This window comes from Lucilia sericata, unplaced genomic scaffold, assembly GCF_015586225.1.
Source record: "Lucilia sericata isolate MDLA Ls3-8-SP2 unplaced genomic scaffold, ASM1558622v1 Contig000019F_arrow, whole genome shotgun sequence".
NCBI lineage: Eukaryota > Metazoa > Arthropoda > Insecta > Diptera > Calliphoridae > Lucilia > Lucilia sericata.
In genome coordinates, this window is record NW_023994058.1 from 1,239,069 (window position 1) to 1,257,297 (window position 18,229).

At 31.2% G+C, this 18,229-nt stretch overlaps 1 protein-coding gene across 5 annotated transcripts in view; it reads right to left on the reverse strand.

Moving 5' to 3' along the window:
- Positions 1 to 266: 266 nt before the first annotated feature.
- LOC119607699 (serine/threonine-protein phosphatase 6 regulatory ankyrin repeat subunit A) overlaps positions 267 to 18,229 on the reverse strand; it is a 32,402-nt gene continuing 14,439 nt past the window's right edge. The window contains exons 3-17 of one of the 5 annotated variants that reach the window (XM_037961805.1): positions 18,120 to 18,221; positions 15,470 to 15,586; positions 13,789 to 13,881; positions 10,085 to 10,298; positions 9,729 to 10,024; positions 9,363 to 9,665; positions 7,864 to 9,291; positions 7,262 to 7,798; positions 6,994 to 7,200; positions 6,245 to 6,938; positions 5,685 to 5,780; positions 3,290 to 3,519; positions 1,786 to 1,914; positions 1,281 to 1,389; positions 267 to 1,059 (exon numbers count right to left, since the gene is read on the reverse strand). In XM_037961805.1, coding sequence (XP_037817733.1) covers positions 791 to 1,059; positions 1,281 to 1,389; positions 1,786 to 1,914; positions 3,290 to 3,519; positions 5,685 to 5,780; positions 6,245 to 6,938; positions 6,994 to 7,200; positions 7,262 to 7,798; positions 7,864 to 9,291; positions 9,363 to 9,665; positions 9,729 to 10,024; positions 10,085 to 10,298; positions 13,789 to 13,881; positions 15,470 to 15,586; positions 18,120 to 18,221 — 4,824 coding nt within the window. In that variant the 3' untranslated portion in view covers positions 267 to 790. Of the gene's footprint in view, positions 1,060 to 1,280; positions 1,390 to 1,785; positions 1,915 to 3,289; positions 3,520 to 3,567; positions 4,061 to 5,684; positions 5,781 to 6,244; positions 6,939 to 6,993; positions 7,201 to 7,261; positions 7,799 to 7,863; positions 9,292 to 9,362; positions 9,666 to 9,728; positions 10,025 to 10,084; positions 10,299 to 13,788; positions 13,882 to 15,469; positions 15,587 to 18,119; positions 18,222 to 18,229 lie in introns of those variants that run through there. The other 4 variants (XM_037961797.1, XM_037961782.1, XM_037961775.1 and 1 more) reach the window with 4 other exon arrangements.

The window sequence follows — 18,229 nt, forward strand, 5'->3', positions numbered from 1 at the left end:
TTTTTAATAAAATATAATACTCAATACCTTTTCAGTTCTACTTAATCAAAAATAAAATACCGTTGAGGAAATAAACTAAACTAATATTTCCAGTTTTTCACAATTACTTAAATGAATTTTTTTGTGATTATAATTTTTTAAAAGAAAATATACATTTATTAAAAAAAATTGACAAATATAATATTTAAGGTTTTCTATTTACTTACACTTAGTTCTTAGGTTAATATACCAAATAAGAATAACTTACATTTCTGCTTACAGCTAGCTTTATAAAAATTACTTTAAAAAATCCAATTAATACCAAATAGACTTTTATTTAAAATGGAATAGTTACTTTAAAATTCTATGACAAACCCTTAAATTTACATTACGAAATACTTAAATGACAGGATGTCTAACTAGTATTATGGAAAACACGTTTTTGTTGTTTTTGTTTTCAATAAATTTACTTTACAAAATTCTAACTTAATATAAATATATTTCAAATTAAATATTTATAGCAGGAATTATAAATTACAATTAAATTATTTTTTATTAAACAACTATCTAATTTGGGTATTTATACTTAATGTAATGTACAAAAATTGTTATTATACATTCATAATTAGTCAAAAAATATCATATAAAATAAAAGAGTCCTTAGTAAGAATTTTTGGATATTTAGACCTGGAAATATTAAATATATGCACTTCTTTAGAGGAAGAAAAATCTTAACATTTATATATGCAAATATAGTAGAACAAATTAAGCAATTTCTATACAAAGCGGAAAATATGAAAGTTGTTTAAATTTAAACATTTGGCTGTTGGTTCGCAACATTATTGCCCACCTGGCCGGGAGGGTGTGAAGCTCCACCACCACCACTACCACCTTCAACGGAACCTGATTCTGCATCTGAATCTTTAAGGGATGTTGCTTCTTCATCTCCCATGAGAGCACGATACTTTTTGGCAATAGCTTCCCAGTCAGCAACATTTTCAATGCGATTTTGGTTGGCAGCCGAAAAACTGGTTTGTGAACCCAATGGCGATAAGTGAACCACTGATAAGGCCATGGAATCTGCGCAACGAGTATTAATACATCATTAGTTAAATTGTATATAAATTACGATTTTATTTCAAAATTTTGAGCTATAAGCCAATTTTCTTTATTTAAATTTAATATATTTATAAGAGTTTACTTGGCTTCACGTAGCTGCAAAACTTCTCAAAACAAACTTCTTATTGGAGGAAGCTTTTTTGAGTTATGGGGAAATTTGCAGCGACACATACATTTCCTACCTTTCTTGATCTTGGAAAGCCATTTGGCTCCAGCTTTCGTACGGGGACTGGCCTGGCGTATTCCCATCATCTGTACCAGACTTGGACGCTTCTTTTTCTTCATGCGAGCCTAATTTTTGGTTTGTTAACATTTAACGCAAGAGCGAGACAAGAGACAACAAACACAATGAGAATGAGAAAATAACAAATACACACAGATAAACATTTACAAAAACTTAATATGTGCTAGAGTCTTTTTTTCCTTTTCGTGACTAAATGAAAAAAATTTGTGAGTGCTGTAAGTCAGGAAGGAATAAACATTTCCAATTTAATTTTGTGCATTTGTAAGAGGTGCATTTAAATAAGAAATTTCTGTTGCCATATTGCTTTAAATGAATTGGGGAAAAGGTCACAATTGCTTTTCTAAGATTGGTATTGAATTTCTTTTGTGGTTGTGTAAGGTAAGAATTTCTTTGCTACATAGAAATTCTGTTTGAGCAGTTGTTATACACACTTGATATTTTACCTTGACCTTCTCAACGATCCACATAAACCAGGTGGTAACTAAATTAAGCGGGGATGGCGCTGTTGTTGTGCGATGCATATTGCGTATAAGCTTTGATAGGCCAAATTTCCATTCTATATCAGATTGGGCCTATTATTTTCAATTAGATTCACATATATTTTGGTTTGTTTTATGAATTGTATTGATGAATTGATGAAATATATTGTAATATAATTAGTAGCATTCCGTGTTTATGAAATGAAAATAAAGAAAGTAAACGAAAATTCAAATTATATTTATAACACCAATTAAAGCTGTATTTTCGAAGATTTATAGCGCTGTAACTTATAAATAATATGCGAATAATCTAATATTACAAAAGTTTCTACTCAGTTAGAATCAATGTCTAACAAAATTTCATTGGCAGTTGTCAGAGTGATCCGAAGATATCCGAAGAAAATGTAATATTTTATAATTGTGTTATTTTGCAGTATTATTATCAAATGTTTTTTTGTATCAATGTGATTATAGTTCTTAATCGGAAACTTTATTTCCATCTCACTTTAAACAAATTACTCCAAAGCATTCACATTAAATACAACTACCCTATCTTCAGTTATGTTGAAGCAATTGAGACAAGTTATAATGTCGTGTACCTTGAATTGAAAAGCAATTATTATTGTATCGTTTAGGTTTTCTCTCGTCTTTGTCATTCTTCATAAATTAAAGTAAATGCATTTCTTGCTTATTCCTTAACAACTGGAGGCTTTAGTAGAAACTCTGTTAATATTAGAATATTCCTTTAAAATGATAATTATTATATTCCAATAAATTGTTGAATTTTCAATAGACATGCAATTCAAACAACATGCTGGTGGTTAAACACACAGATTAACATTAATAGTAATATTTAAAATTTGAAAACTATATTTTATGTTCAGGACTTATATTTAAGGACAAACACAAAAGCTTGTTTTTTTCAAAATTGCAATACTGCAAAGCTTTTCTTTTTATTAGAACTATTCTAAACATACATATGTATATTAATGTTGAAACAATTTTATAACGCGATTAGCATTTCAGTAACAAAAACAAAAACTTTACTAAAATACGCACTTGAAGCTTTACAATTTATGGTGGAAAAGCTTTTAGAATTATCTTTAATATACAAAATATTTAGAAATTGTATGTTAAAGAAAAAATTTTATGGAATATATATTATCTTGCAAAAAATTGTACACCAAAGATGCAAGTCTGGGCAGTAGATGGAACTACACATTTACATATAGTATACATAGATACATTGTTTATAAAAGTAATAAAAAACAGACAAATATTAACAGTTTTATCAAGTATTTTACAACAAATAAAGATTTAAACCCAAGAAAAGCCTGAACTTATTTATCCTTGGTCTTTAATATCTAACTGAGCTGAAAAAATACATCCTGCTTAAGATTAAATATTTATCGATTAAATAGATAAAAAATAATTGTTTTTAAGTTCTGTTGTTATATGTTTAGAATACCTGTATCCTTTGATAGGTATCGGACATCATAGCAATTAATAGATTGATTAGCACCACCACCGACACCAACATATAGATACCAAATACTATTTTAAATAGATACTCTACCCAATAGGGTTGAGTGGGCGTAGCTAGATTTTTGATTTTGTCAACTTGTGTCTGTTCAGTCGTCGTTTGACCAAACACGGCAAAAAATAATAATTCAAACGAATTTATCGGATGCATGCGCACTGTGTGTCCAAAAACATTTTACCGCACATGTACGAAGATACAAACCATTGGTAGGATAAATAAGAGGAACAAACACAGTACACACCGGATATTATTACAATAACAAATGATAAATAAAATCATACATTGAACAAATAAAAACATTAACAACGCCCACACACGGCGAAACGGTGACAGTGATGATGTCGATGACAACGATGACCATTATGAGGAATTAATTATTTTGTTGTCGTTGTTGTATTGTAACCAAAAGTCCACCAAATGTCGTTATCAAATAAAGAACCAACAAGAAAGAGAAGAAAACAAAAATTAGTTTTTCAATACCAACCTGAATTCGCTGATAAGTATCCGACATCATGGCAATGAGTAGATTTATGAGAACAACCACAGACACTAGTAGATAGATGCCAAATACAAATTTGAATAGGACCTCTGTCCATTCGGGTCTTAAGTGGCGCATTGGATTTATATCCACGGTGGTAGTTTGACCGAAAACCGCAAAAAACAGTCTTTCAAATGCCAAAAATGGTGTCATTGGTCCTTGTTTTTGAACGAATTTTCATTTAATGCACAAATCAATTGCATTCATTTGAAAATTGAATAAATTGAGCATGATTGGTAGTAAAGGAATTAGTAGGAAATTTATAAATTAGAAAATTCCTTAATGATCTGAAGTGTGTTTTTTGACAACAATTAAAATGTCAGTAGGTGCTGTACCGTTGGCTTGCTTTTATTGTTTTAATTTGTGCTCTTGAATGTGTGGAAAGCGTCATAAGCCTGTATTAGAATTATCACATAAATGTTTAGATATTTTTGTTTCTTTTCTGAATTGAAAAAACCTTAAGTGAACACCAACATGCGTAATATTTTTTATTTTTATAAAAAAAATCACGACATCAATAGCCAAGAAAAATAAAGAAATCAAATTATAACATGCACCAAAAATAAAAAGCAGAATAGCAAATAACTTTTTAAAAAATAATCTGAAAACATTTGTTATTTCCTCCAGTAAATTGAAATTCTTAATATGAAATTTATTTAATCGTTCTCTAAACCCTATCTTGATCTGTCAAAATTTATCATGTTTTCGTTATATTTATATAAAAAATTTTAGTGTTTAATAAATATTAAAATATTTATATAATTAGTTGTACTTGTATACTAATAAAATTAATTTCCGCTTTTACATACATACATAAAATTATAATTTCAATTATTATCAGTGTATTCTACTCTAAGAATGCTAAAAATTTACAGATTATGTTTTTATATAATTAGTTGCTTAATAACAAAAAATATGATAACATTTTTCAGTGCAAAAAAATTTACTGAACTTTTCATTCGTAAAACAATTTCATTAATATCTCACAGGTCATTTTATCGAACTTTTAAACTCAGCTGAATCAAAATAATGAGTATAGAATGTGCATAGGAAATATGTAGGTAAAAATAAAATTCAGAAAATAGTGCTACAGTTAAAAGCTTTTGAAAAATAAAAATGTACATGCTTTTGAAAAGAGAAGTTGATAGAACTATAGATATTACTAGTAAATATAAGAAATAAACATAAAATAATATTTTGTAAATAAAAATACCATTAAGTCAACAAAAGAAACCCGAAAGAACTCAGTAAGCGTTATTTTAGGGACAACAAAAACAAAGTAATACAATATCTATAGCTGTGTTCACCTTCTCAAATTAAAAAAAAAAAAAAAAAAAAAAAACAGAAATAATTACATAAATAAAATCTGAAATACATTTAAGAATATTTACAATGCATTTCAAATACTTAAATATTTCATGTAAAAGAAACAAAAATCAATTATCAGTTTTATTTTCAATAATTTTTTTCACATTTTGATACAACACTTTTCCACAACATCAAGGATACACAAAATAAACACACAAAAAATGACCAACAAAAACAACATTTAACACCGCGAACTCTTAATAAAAGGGCCAACATGCCAATAGCCCAAATAAGGAATAAGATTTTCGCAGCAAGCGTATGGATCCCATCAAAAAAGTTTTTTATTATTTGGGTGAATTTTAAAACTGAAAGAGAAACACACAACATCGAAGGCAAATTACATAAATGCGCACATAAAATAATCATTTTGAATGATTGAATGCTGAAGGTGTTAAATGGGAATTCAACACTTACGATCATCTTTATGCTTGCGGCGAAATTCACTCAACATACTGCGACTAGAGTCAACATAGTTCTCTGCAGGCGGTGGGCGAGGTGTGGGCATGTCATCTGAATTTAAAAACGGGAGGGCATTCTTAATTATAATGTTATAAATTTAATTCAAATACACCATATGGACGAAATCGGATTCAACAACTAAAGCTTCGGATTTCTAAATTGAAATACATATGTATTTGTATTGTGATCAAACATGAAAACGACTACTAGTTCTTCCTTGGTATTTTATACCTGGCGATAATTAATTTTAAATGAACTAGAAACTTCAGTTGTGGAAGCCGAGTTCTTTTAGTGCGGACACTTTTTAGGACATATTTTCAAGTTTTTAATAATAACAGTCTGTAATTGTTCAGCATGCAAATTTCGTTTTTCATTTAATCATGATTTGATACTTATCGATTTTATTTAAAATTAATTTCATTAAATAAAAAATTATTAATTAATAGACATAGAAACACCACAAAAATAAACAACATCAATTAAAATTAAATACCCAAAGCAAGTCTTGAACTTACCGTCACTGAAATATCCACGATTACGATTCTTCTTTTCAAACGATCTCAACTCCTCGGGAGTAAAATTGGCAAATGATTGATTCAGAGCTACTATGTGCATAGAAAAGCCGAAAACGAATATAGCTAACACAGCCAAAAATCTCGCCAAATCTTTGAGCAAGTCGCCAATAATAATGGCCCAGGGCCCAAAAAGATGATGGAACGAGAGAAAGTCTAAAATTTGTACACATGCAAGCAAGAAGGCCAACGCAAAGCATTGATTGCGACAATATATAAGTGTTGGCCAATATTCTTTGGACACAAAACAGAAGGCCGTTACATGAACTCCAACACCGGCCATTCCCAACAGCAGCACTAACAATTTGATAGATCCCAATCCAGATTTATCTGAAGGATTTGTCAACTCGAACAAAAGTAAACCGCTCAACCAAATGAGCAGGCCTATTTCGTACCAGTAGGGGACCAAGCTTAGCCGAAGCACCGGGTAAATTGGAGTTATACCCACAATACTGAGATGGATCATTAGATAGATGTGCGAGGTGAGGTAAGACATAAATTTTATAATAGGCACTTTGTTAAATTTGTGACCCATGGGAAAGGTAAAGCCAATCCAAACGGGTGGGCAGACTATAAATGCTACTAGCAGTAGCAATATTTTCCAGGAAGCCCATGTCAAGGAACCTCGCCACAATTCCTGTTAATAAGGTCGTTTAATAAAAATCATTGAACTTTCGAATAACCAGACTAACCTGCAAATATCTTTGTACCACCGTATGAGCTATAACCTCTTTCTGTTCATTTTCTATTAATACATCTAAAAACTCCACATTTCTTTTATCGGTCGCTTGTAAAATTTTTCCCGCAGAGTCAGAACCGGCTGCTAAGGCCAAAAGTTCAGTCGCCATAGCCTCACATTGTTTGCCAGCTGCCACTAGATCCTTAGCACGCTCTTTTTCCTAAATGGGAAAGAACAAACTAGTGAAATATATTTCTTATAAAATGTCAAATTGATTGTACCTTTGTGGATAAAATCATATAAATGTTAGATAATTTGGCAGCTGTATCTACGGGTGCTGGCGAAACCAAAACAAATTCCTGTATCGGTTTATTGTTATGATTCTTCGAAACCACCATTAGGTTGTAAACAAAACGTTTGTCGTCCATCAAACCATAGGTATCATGTTCTTTATTCATTAGATACCTGAGGACGTCATTGTGTCCTTCGGAAGCAGCAAACCATATAGGAGCACAACCGTAATTGGTTTCAGATTTTGGAGATGCTCCAGCCTCACACAAAAGTTTCACCACTTCTAAGTGACCGGCTTTGGCAGCACAATGCAGTGGCGTCCAACCATTTTTGTCAGTTGCATTTATTTCTGCGCCTTGACCTAGCAAAATCTCCACCATCTGAAAATGACCATGCATAGCAGCTATGTGTAGACCAGTGCGACCATGGCGATCTGTAGACTGGAGAAGTTCTGCCGAGCGACTCAGAAGTAAACCAACCACTGACATGTGACCACCGAAGCACGCCAAATGAAGAGGATTGTAACCCTAATTAAAAGTTTAAAAATTAATTGTTGATTGTTATACAACTAATTACTTTATAGATAACTCACATTCTCTGTGGTAGCTGCATCCACCTGCACTCCGGCTGAGTTCAACAGTAACCGTACTACGTTCTCGTTGCCCGAATATGCTGCCAAGTGTAGCGGAGTCATCCCCGATTCTGTACCCAACTCACCAAACAAACTTTGTCCTGTCGGCGTTTCTGACTTTACTGTGGCCGGTACGCTAGTAAGGAGTTCCCGCACCGTATCCGCCTGCCCATAGTAGGCTGCCACATGCAACGGTGTCAGTCCCAATTTCTTGCTGGTGATTCTCAAAGAATTTGTACTTTTCAAAACGTCCAATACTTGGCCATGGCCGTTCTGAGCCGCCAAATGCACAGCAGTAAAACCAGCTTTATTCTCCTCCGTACATGAAGCTCCAGCTCTTACCAACGCCTTCACTACATCTGCATGCCCTCCTTCTGCTGCTAATTGTAATGGTGTGGCGTCAGTCAATTTATTTCTAGCAGATATCACGCCAGATCGATCGAACTTCATTAGTTCCTCGATCACCTTAACAGAACCCTGCATGGCAGCAATATGGGCACAGGTATTTCCATCTTTACTAGTAGCATTTACCAGTGATGGATGTTGCTGCAGAAACAATTTGGCCACTTCTGAGTAGTTGTTCTGCGCGGCGACATGTATGGGTTTCTGTCCCAAGTCATCGGTCGCATCTATGTTAGCTCCCAATTCTAACAAGAGCTGACATACCTCCATCTGACCGCTGGCCGCAGCCAGATGAAGTGGCGTTTGTTTACGTAATGTTAAAATATCAATAACTGCATTATGATCCTTGATGAGAAACTTCACCAGATGAGTGAAGCCGTTCATCGCGGCCAGATGTAACGCCGTGCGACCGACTCGAGATTTCGAATTTATAAAAGCCTTATTAGTCAATAGAGCATCGCATACATGCAGATACCCTCGTTCGGCAGCCAAATGCAAAGCAGAACGACCCTCGATATCGAATACATCAACTCTGGCATGATTCGCTAAAAGGTTGTTGACCAGTTCCATATGCCCTCTATGACAGGCAATCAGTAAGGGCGTCCAACCAATGGACGACTGACGATTCATGGCCTTCTGTATGTCCGTCGGATTCATGTGGGCGATCATTTCCATCAGTACGTCATTGTTGCCCGCCATCGCACAATAATGGAAGGCAGTTTCCAAAGCATTTTTAGTCTGCAATGTAACATCAGCACCATTTTCCAGCAACATGCTCACTATTTCTTTATCGGACTCAGGTATTTTAACTTCTTCTTTCGTAATTTGGCAAGTAAAATGAAGCGCAGTGGCGCCATCTTCATTAACGGTATTTATGTAGGAAGTGGCTTTGTCGGGTCCATGTTTCTCTTTCACGGTTTCAATCAGATGTTTAACAATCTCAGGATGACAGGCGCGACAGGCCATATGCAAAGGAGTTTCGCCAGTCTAAAATCATTACCAAATAAATAACAATTAAGATTCCTTGCAGCGAATCTTTTGCCTAAGCAATTTCTTACATTGGACTTATAAAGGGGATCACCGTCATCTTCGAGTAGTTGCATCAGCGTTGCCAGATTACCATGACGGGCGGCAAAATGTACCGGCGTCAGGCCATCATCGGTAGTTAAATTGGGACTAGCACCGGACTTAAGGAGCATTAAAGCACAACGATCTCCATCCTTAACTCGTGCGGCTAAATGTAAGGGAGTCTCATGTGATTTACCACCCCGGACATGAACATCGGCTCCAAAACCAAGTAGTGTCTCAACCACTGCTGGCTTGCAAGCTTCGACCGCTATATGTAAAGCTGTGTAATTATCCTATTGGTAAAATAAAAAGAGGTTTAGAAACTTCAACAGAACTTGCTTAATAACGATACCCACATTAGTTGTTACATCGACTTTTTCGCCTTTTTGCAAAAGAGTATTAATAATGCCGGTATGACCATAAGCAGCAGCTGTATGGATACTACGAGCTCCATCTTTATTGGGCATATGCAGGTAAACTCCTTTCTTGAAAAGCATAGTGGCACATTCTGCATGGCCATTAAGAGAAGCAATATGCATTAATGTGCTGCCATCTTTGGTTCGCTCAAAAATACTGGCTTTAAATTTATCGGCTAAAATTTCAATAACATGAGCATGACCATTCTCAGCAGCCAAATGCATAGGAGTTCGATCTGGTAAAGGAAAAATAATAATACAAGATTTTCATTGCATTTGATAATTAAACTATTTACCTTGATTATCCGCTATTGAAGCAGATGCTCGCACACCATAAAAGTACTTTAACAAGGCTTCATCGCCTTCAGCTGCCGCTATGTGTAGAGGGGTTTGCCCTTCACCATTTTGTGTATCAACATTTGTGCCATAGTCCACCAATATGCGTACCATATCAACATCCCTACGCCTGGCAGCCAAATGCAAGGCTGTGTCTCCATTAGCTGCCGTAGCCTTCGAATAAACAACACAACAACAATAGTAAAACCACCATTAAGATCGTGTAAACATTTTATGGTTAAATTAAATTTTAATTTATGTTTTTATTTTTACGTTTTACTCCTAAAAAAAAATTATGCTAGAGGTCAAAGTTAACTTGGCGATATGCAAATCAGTTTTGACTTTTATTAAAAGTTGCACGTGCAAATGACATGAAGTAATTTAATACGAAAACGGCTCGTAAGTACATGATGATGTTGTTTACAACCATTTCAAGGAGCAATAGAGTGAATGGTATAAGGATACTACCAATGCGTGCAAATGCATTCACTCATTTACCATTCACCTAAAATTTAACTTTTTAACCTATATTTTCATGGCTTTTTGAATATAATGAATAATGAAAGTTAAAAAGTTATTTTGCAAAAGTTAGCCAGCCGGCATTTTACTTTTCGTATTTTTTAAGCAACTGGTGGATATTTATTAAATAAATAAGAATCTTTTGCAGCAAACGTTTATTTCTTGATACGAATGTATGTATCTATATTAGACCGACTCACAAAAAATGGTGCTTGAGTTACCCTCCTCAAAATATTCGCTGTTATGTTATATAATGTTACCAAAAATATTTTGTGTTTACTGTTGTCCGTTCGTGAGCTGGACAGCCTTCAAAAAAATATCCTATGGGGGTACGATTTTTTTATATTAATGAAAAACCTAACAATTTTAGTTTTTTTTTTTTGGAATATTACAATTATGAGCAGACGGTTATTTATGATTAATACATCATTGGACGCAGCTTTAAAATCCCTTTTAAACGATACCCCATATTGGATATATTGTTTCAAAACAAAACTAACATTTAAAAAAATAATTCAAAAATACATTTTTTTAATTAGGTCCAGCTCACGAACGGTTATCGCTAGAATAAAAATATTGTGGGAATCATCATAAAACAATGCAAGGTAAATTTTGAGAGGGGTAACAAAATCACGTTTTTGCTTTCCATACAGAGTGAGTCGGTCTAATGTATAAATATACTTACATATCCAACTTTTGAAACCGCTGTCTTCCGATCGTGATGCAACTTGCACCAATATTAGTCCTATTGGATAGTAGTTTGTTATAATTTTTCAACACATGTGTTTCTTCTCATCTATGTAACTTATTGCCTATTGCTCTCATCAAAATTTGTTCTAAATAGATTAAATAGCTTTCGGAAAAAAATATAAAATTTTTTTTTTTACTTTTTTCCAAAATGTGAGCTTTTGTGTGTTTTCTTTTTTATTTAAACTGAAAACTCCTTACATTTTATAATTCTCTGCGAAATCACATGAAGTTAACATATTGTGAGTATGTATTATAATATCGACGGTAAGAGATTTTAGTTTGATATGTAATGTAGGATAGGTCAACTTGTCTAACATATATTTTTATATATATCCTACTCGCATACCACTCTTAACACTGGCAAACACCAACTTAAAGGAAAAGACATGTGCTTTCTTTTGAGCAAAAAAATAAAAAGCCCATTTTCGAAAAAAGTAAAAACAAAAAAAAAAAGTCCAAAATTTTTTTTTCCGAAGAGAGAGCTAACATTGGTACAAATTTCACTGGTTGGGTCACTTGACAAGAAATCCTCCATATGTATATATTTATTTATCTGTGGTACAACTGAAATTTCGTTACTATAACAAATTTTACATTCTTTAACTTTAGTATTGTTTGAGTTTTATTGTCTTGAATGGTTCATTGCGTGATTTTGAATAACTTCATTTTGTTTTTTGCACTGAGAGAAACAATTACTTAAATGAACTCTTATCGTTTTTTCCCAAAGAAAATATTTCAAAAATATTATAAATAAATGCAAAATATCGTGAACATTGTCAAACACCAACTTAAAATTACCTAAATATCTAGGATGGAAAATACTTTTGTCTAGCATTAAATATATGTCCTATGTATGTATATTTTTGTCTCATGTTTGCATGGTGGGACGAAAATCGCTTTTTGCTCAAATCACTTAGCTCTATTAAAAACCTGTAAAATATCACTAATGTATTCTTATTTTACCTTTCTATGATTCATAAATGGACTGATATTTTTTACATAATAATGTTTGTATGACCCAATACGATAACGTTTTATTATATTAGTGTGTGGGGCTAAAAAAAATAAAAATTACTTTCAAACTTTTAAACATTTTTTTAAATTATTTGAAAAATTTTGAATTATCCTATTTGGATTTTACTATGCACATTTATTCTGATAAATAATCTGAAATGAAAAGACTTCAACCATATTAAAAGTGATGTCAAAGCCAACATTTGGGATTTCTTATTATTTAACAGTATTTTGTTGTATATTTATTAGTATGTAGATAATTTCTCTATTAGAAATTGATTCGAGCAAAAAACGTTTTTCGACTCACCCTATTATAAATTCTTAACAAATTAAAAAACACGCAAAACTTTACTTTTTATTTAGCAATTATTAAGCTATATTCAATGGAGTTGAAATGAAAATGTTCTTTTATTATTTAAATACATATGATTTGTGTTACAATACAACATGTCATTAACAATTTAACGCTCTTCATATAAAATTTAATTTTGTATGAAAAATCAAGGAAAATAAAATGACAAATATGTTTAGTCTTGTTGGCGTGTCAAAAATTGCGTTTTCAATTATTTAAAATCTGTTGCTGTTGTTATTGGTCATTTTCATTGTGTGGAATTTGATATGATATATATTTATATACAAGGGTGGTCTCGTTTGTATGGAGTAAAAATAAGGTGTCAATGTTCGCAACTAAAATTAAATTTTAATTGATTTTAAGATACCATTTCTCAAAATGTTTGTCCAGGTCCTTTTTTGAGGTTTTTGTGATTTTTTCATATTTTTTCCAAAGGAAAGGTATGAAATATTGATATCATTAGAAAGATTCTTGTGAGACGCTTTAAATTCCGCATCAGAAATGTTCGTGTAACAGCAAAAGTAATCGAAATTTCCTAATTTTTCGGAAAATTTTCAAATTTTTTACATTTTAACACAGATGAATTTAGTATAATTCGTTGAAATTAATAAAATCACAGTAAAATCTACAGAAACGGTTAAAATTTTATATACCAATGTAAAGCTTATGATATTTAACGTATACTGATGTACATATTATGTACGTAAGATAAATATAGGAAACATCATCAACATTCATTTTGGGGCCACCCTAATGTACATATTTGAATATTAAGGTATTATACATATGTATGTAAGTAAATTCATACATATAAATGTACATATGTACATACATATGTATATATAATCCACCCAACATGACAAAATAAATTCAAATGAACAGTTGTTGAACCGATATCCTACCTATTTACTACTATTATTAGTGTGAGAATGATTAGTAAATATTGCAGTTTCTATAATTTTATATATAAAATTTTTATATTTAAGATAAAAAATATTGTATGTACATAGTTGTAAAATACATTCATACCTTCAGTTGATCAGCCGTTTGTGCCGCCAATAATTCTCTGACCATAGACTGATTGCCCGCTTCCACAGCCAAAAGAAGTGGAACTTTTCCTCTCTAGAAATTAAAAAATGTGATTTATTTTATTATCATAAATATATTTTAATAACTCTTCTTTAATAAGTTTTTAAAATTACTAAAATTTACAGATAATCGAAAATATTTATTATTATTCTCAATATACAAAAGGTACCGTACCGTACAAAGAGTACACAAAATTAAAATTAAATAGTTTCAGAAAAGTAAAAAAAATCAAATATGTATGCATTTAAAATTGGTAACCAATAGAATATTTTTTTTGTGATTTAGATATTTAAAAAATTAATATTTTAAATAAATTAATGTACAGAAATTAGTCAGCCGTAGCTGGGGTAGAAAAAAATATGAGATAGTGTGGGGTCTAGCAGAGATCTCTATTGAATATTTATAGAATATTTTAGTAGGAAAATATAAACTCAATTACATTGCAAAAAGAACGATAAATCAATAAAATAAGCCTGGTAATGACTCATCGTTTGATATATATATCGCCAAGGAAATTTTCGCAAGGAATACCAAAATTACGTAGGAGTCTTAAATAAAGAGGGAATCTTTGTAGGTCCACGGGAACTTATGAAGGAAGAAGTATTTATTTTGGGGGAACATTACAAAAATTAAGAAGCTACAACGGAAAATAGTCAGGAATGCTTACGTATTTTTGTTGGTCTATTTACCTTGAAACATCAATGAATAGAAAAAAACTACAAAGTGATACGTTATATAGATTTAGACATCTTTATAGTCAGTTAGTTTATAGTTTTTGTCAATTTTGTCCACAGTATAAAATATGGAAACATACATATTAAAACACTTTTGTGTAAAAAGTAGACGTGATAGAAATTTTTTTTACTACTTCTGGATTCAGTACGTCTAAATCCACTCCAATCAGCAATTAAAATTTAAAGAATCGCAAATTTTTTTTAACTTTAACTTAATTCCACAAGTACATAAACTAGTTCAGATATTATCTCAAACTTTTTCGAGTAAAAGGGGGTTCAAGAATATTTCACATAAAACAATATATTTTCATGATAGTTTCCCATTTTAAAAATAGGGTTAATATTTACGTTGTAAATGTAAGAAACTGTTAACCATTTTGTACTTATGTTTACCTATGTGTAGAATTGTTTGTATACAAATGAATAAAATATCCTGCTTGGGCTTTGTATAATAATTTAAGGCCCATTTACTGCCTATGTTCTTCCTTCACAATAGTAGGGAATCAGTTGTTCGACCTAAATGTAAACAACATGAAGAATTATTGAAAATATTGTTATGTTTACGTTGGCACCGACTGTTACCACTTTGTGACTAAATCAATCACATATACAGACAAAACAATATTGTCTTATTATTCTGTTAATTTTGTGTATTATTGTCTAGCAGACTACCAACCACACCTTCCCTATAAATTTATAATAAAAAGGGTAAAATCTATACAAAATGTTTTCACAATATTTACTTAAGTAAACATATGTATATCAAAATATGTTTAAATATGTATTATGACAATTAAACAATTATTATACATAGATCATAAATGTATTATAATTATTGTGTAATAATAAATGTAAATAAAAGTTAAATGATAATATGTCGTACTTACCCCGTCCGCTTTTAAACGTATATCCTTGCCTGCTGCAGCCAATAAAGCTCTTAATATATTGGTTGCTGTACCAGTTTGACGACTAGACACCAAATGCACCGCTGTCTGGGCACGAGACTATGGGATTTAAGTGATTGTAGAATTATTAATTAATAAATAAATTAATAAAATAGTTATATTAAAAAGAGTTTATAACAATAATGTGCCGTCTTTTAAATCTCAGCAGCAACTAAGTGAAATTTGTAAATTATCGAAAGCTATAAATAATTTTCAGAATTTAGAATTTCAATTATGTGTGTTTGTTTTTGTAATTGTTTCAATATCTCAGATTGACAAGTAGTTTTTTCACTATATGAAAATATTATACTTGTATTAAATCTGCATTGCGCAGTTCTCCCTGTCACATTCTACAGTCTGTTTGATGTAATTTTAAATTACTATAATACGATTGTAATCTTTACCCTGCCTACTTTCTAAAACTATTCTAGACAAAGTAGTGACATTGTTTTTCAAGTTTGAAATAACTACATATGTATGTATGCAAGTATTTGAAAATTATGTTTTTATTTATTTCCTTTGCCAGTTTGCTGACATTTGAATTCATTGAAATGCATTTCATGATTTTAATACCTACCATCAAAGAATGGGGGTATATAGATTTTGTCATTCATTTGTAACACATAATTCTGAAATTCTATACTAACATGTTTTATGAGAACTAAAATTTCCCCGATTAATTATATAAGGATCGGACTATAATTAACCCTACCTTCCATATAAGGACCCCTCAGAATATGACTTTAACGCTCATAACTTGCTATAATTCCAGTATAGCAATGATGTTTAATAGAAGCTAAAATATCTCCGTAAAATATACATGTGAGGATTGGTTCGTATGTGACCATACCTCCTATAGAACCCCTTTTACGGGAAAAATGTATATTCAATAAATTAAAAAAACATATTATGACAACATTCTACTATCACCCTGATGTTCATACTAACTATGTATATAGGACATTAAATTTTAAAAATATTTAATTGTAATAAATAAGAAAAGGATCGATTCATATAGTATAGGATCACTTTCCGAAATTCACTTTAAATACATATACGACACATGATTTGGAGGTGGGTATATAAGATTCGGCATAGCCGAATATAAAACTCTTACTTGTTATATTTTAAATAATTTTGCTTAGATACCAAAATTGTTTATTTTGAAATTTCTATTTATTTATACAAGTTATGTGAACTGAACTATTTAGAACACAAATAAAGCCAAATTGTTGCTGAGAATCTATCTAAAATGTACAGTGAAGGGTTATAAAAACTAGGGATTTTGGGACTGCAAGTGAGAATGATGATAACACATACATACGTAGTTTATTTGGATGAAAAATAAAGTTGTAAATACATTTTTACATCATAATGTACAACTAAAACATAAAACAGCGCAGAGAATTTGAAATTTCATTCGCTAATAGTGTTTATATTATTTTTTATTTAAAATGTTATGATTTATCTTACAAATTTTCTGATGTTTTCATTTTACATACATAGGTATAATTTTATAATTAAAATTTTTAATTTAATTTCGACTAGGGAAGCGAAGCGCCCTTTCTGTACGTTAGTACCTAATAAATTAATGGACACGAATGTTCTTGTCAAAAATGTTTAAAAACTCAAATGATTTATTGCCTATATTTTTTCCTAAATTTGTTCTGTAATTTAAATTTTATAATAAAAATCATAAAACTTCGAGTAATAGTAAACCTATTTTAACAACAAACAACCTTGTGACAATTAATTAAGTTGAACTTGACGTTCGTTAGCGGCATGCTAAGTACTTATAAGCCATATCAGTTTCTTTTGAGAAAAGGAAAACTGCTTCTAATGCCAACAAGTCACACAATATTTTCATAGAAAGAAACTAAAAAGAAAACGTCAAATTAATGCATCTTTTTGAACATGACCCTTCCAAATACACTTACAAAATACATATATATGTATTTTTAACAGTAGTTGTTGAAATAAAAACAAAAACTAAAGGAAAAATAGTTGTTGTTATTGTTTGTTGCAAACTACAGCTCCGCCGATGCATGTGCAATAATTTAATTTTTATTGCTTGACCTTTAACAAAAGCGACACGCAGAAATTTCTTTAGACTTCTTTCTTAATTTCTAAGAAAAGTTAGTATGAATACTACATAAAATGAAAAACCTATCAAGTATTTTTTGGTGACGTTTTCTTTATTGATTTTTTTTAATTTTAGTCATTATGGTATTTAGGCGGGAAAATTTGTTGAGTATTAGTTTTTTATTATTAATTATAAATATGTATAATGTTAAACAGAGCTGTTAAAGAATTGACTATCCAATAATATGCCAACATATTGATGACGAATATACTTTTAATTTTTTCCGATCACTTCGTTAAGTTACTTTTTAAGAGCAAAAGAATTATGTTTGGTAGCTTGTAACCGATTTACAAATTTTATGTTTGTTAATCTTTGAAAAAAGTAGTTTCAGGAAATTAAGACATACAAACGATATATATATGTATAACATACACATGTATATACATATATTCTACATTTGAGTAAACAGACTGGTGTGTAAAAATTAAAATAAATTTTTTGGTGGCCTACCCCTCCGGTTGAAAATGGATCAACTCCTCGTTTATTCAGCAACAGTTTTACGACATCCTCACGCGAATACATGGCTGCAATATGCAACACATTGTAATTGTCCTGTAAAA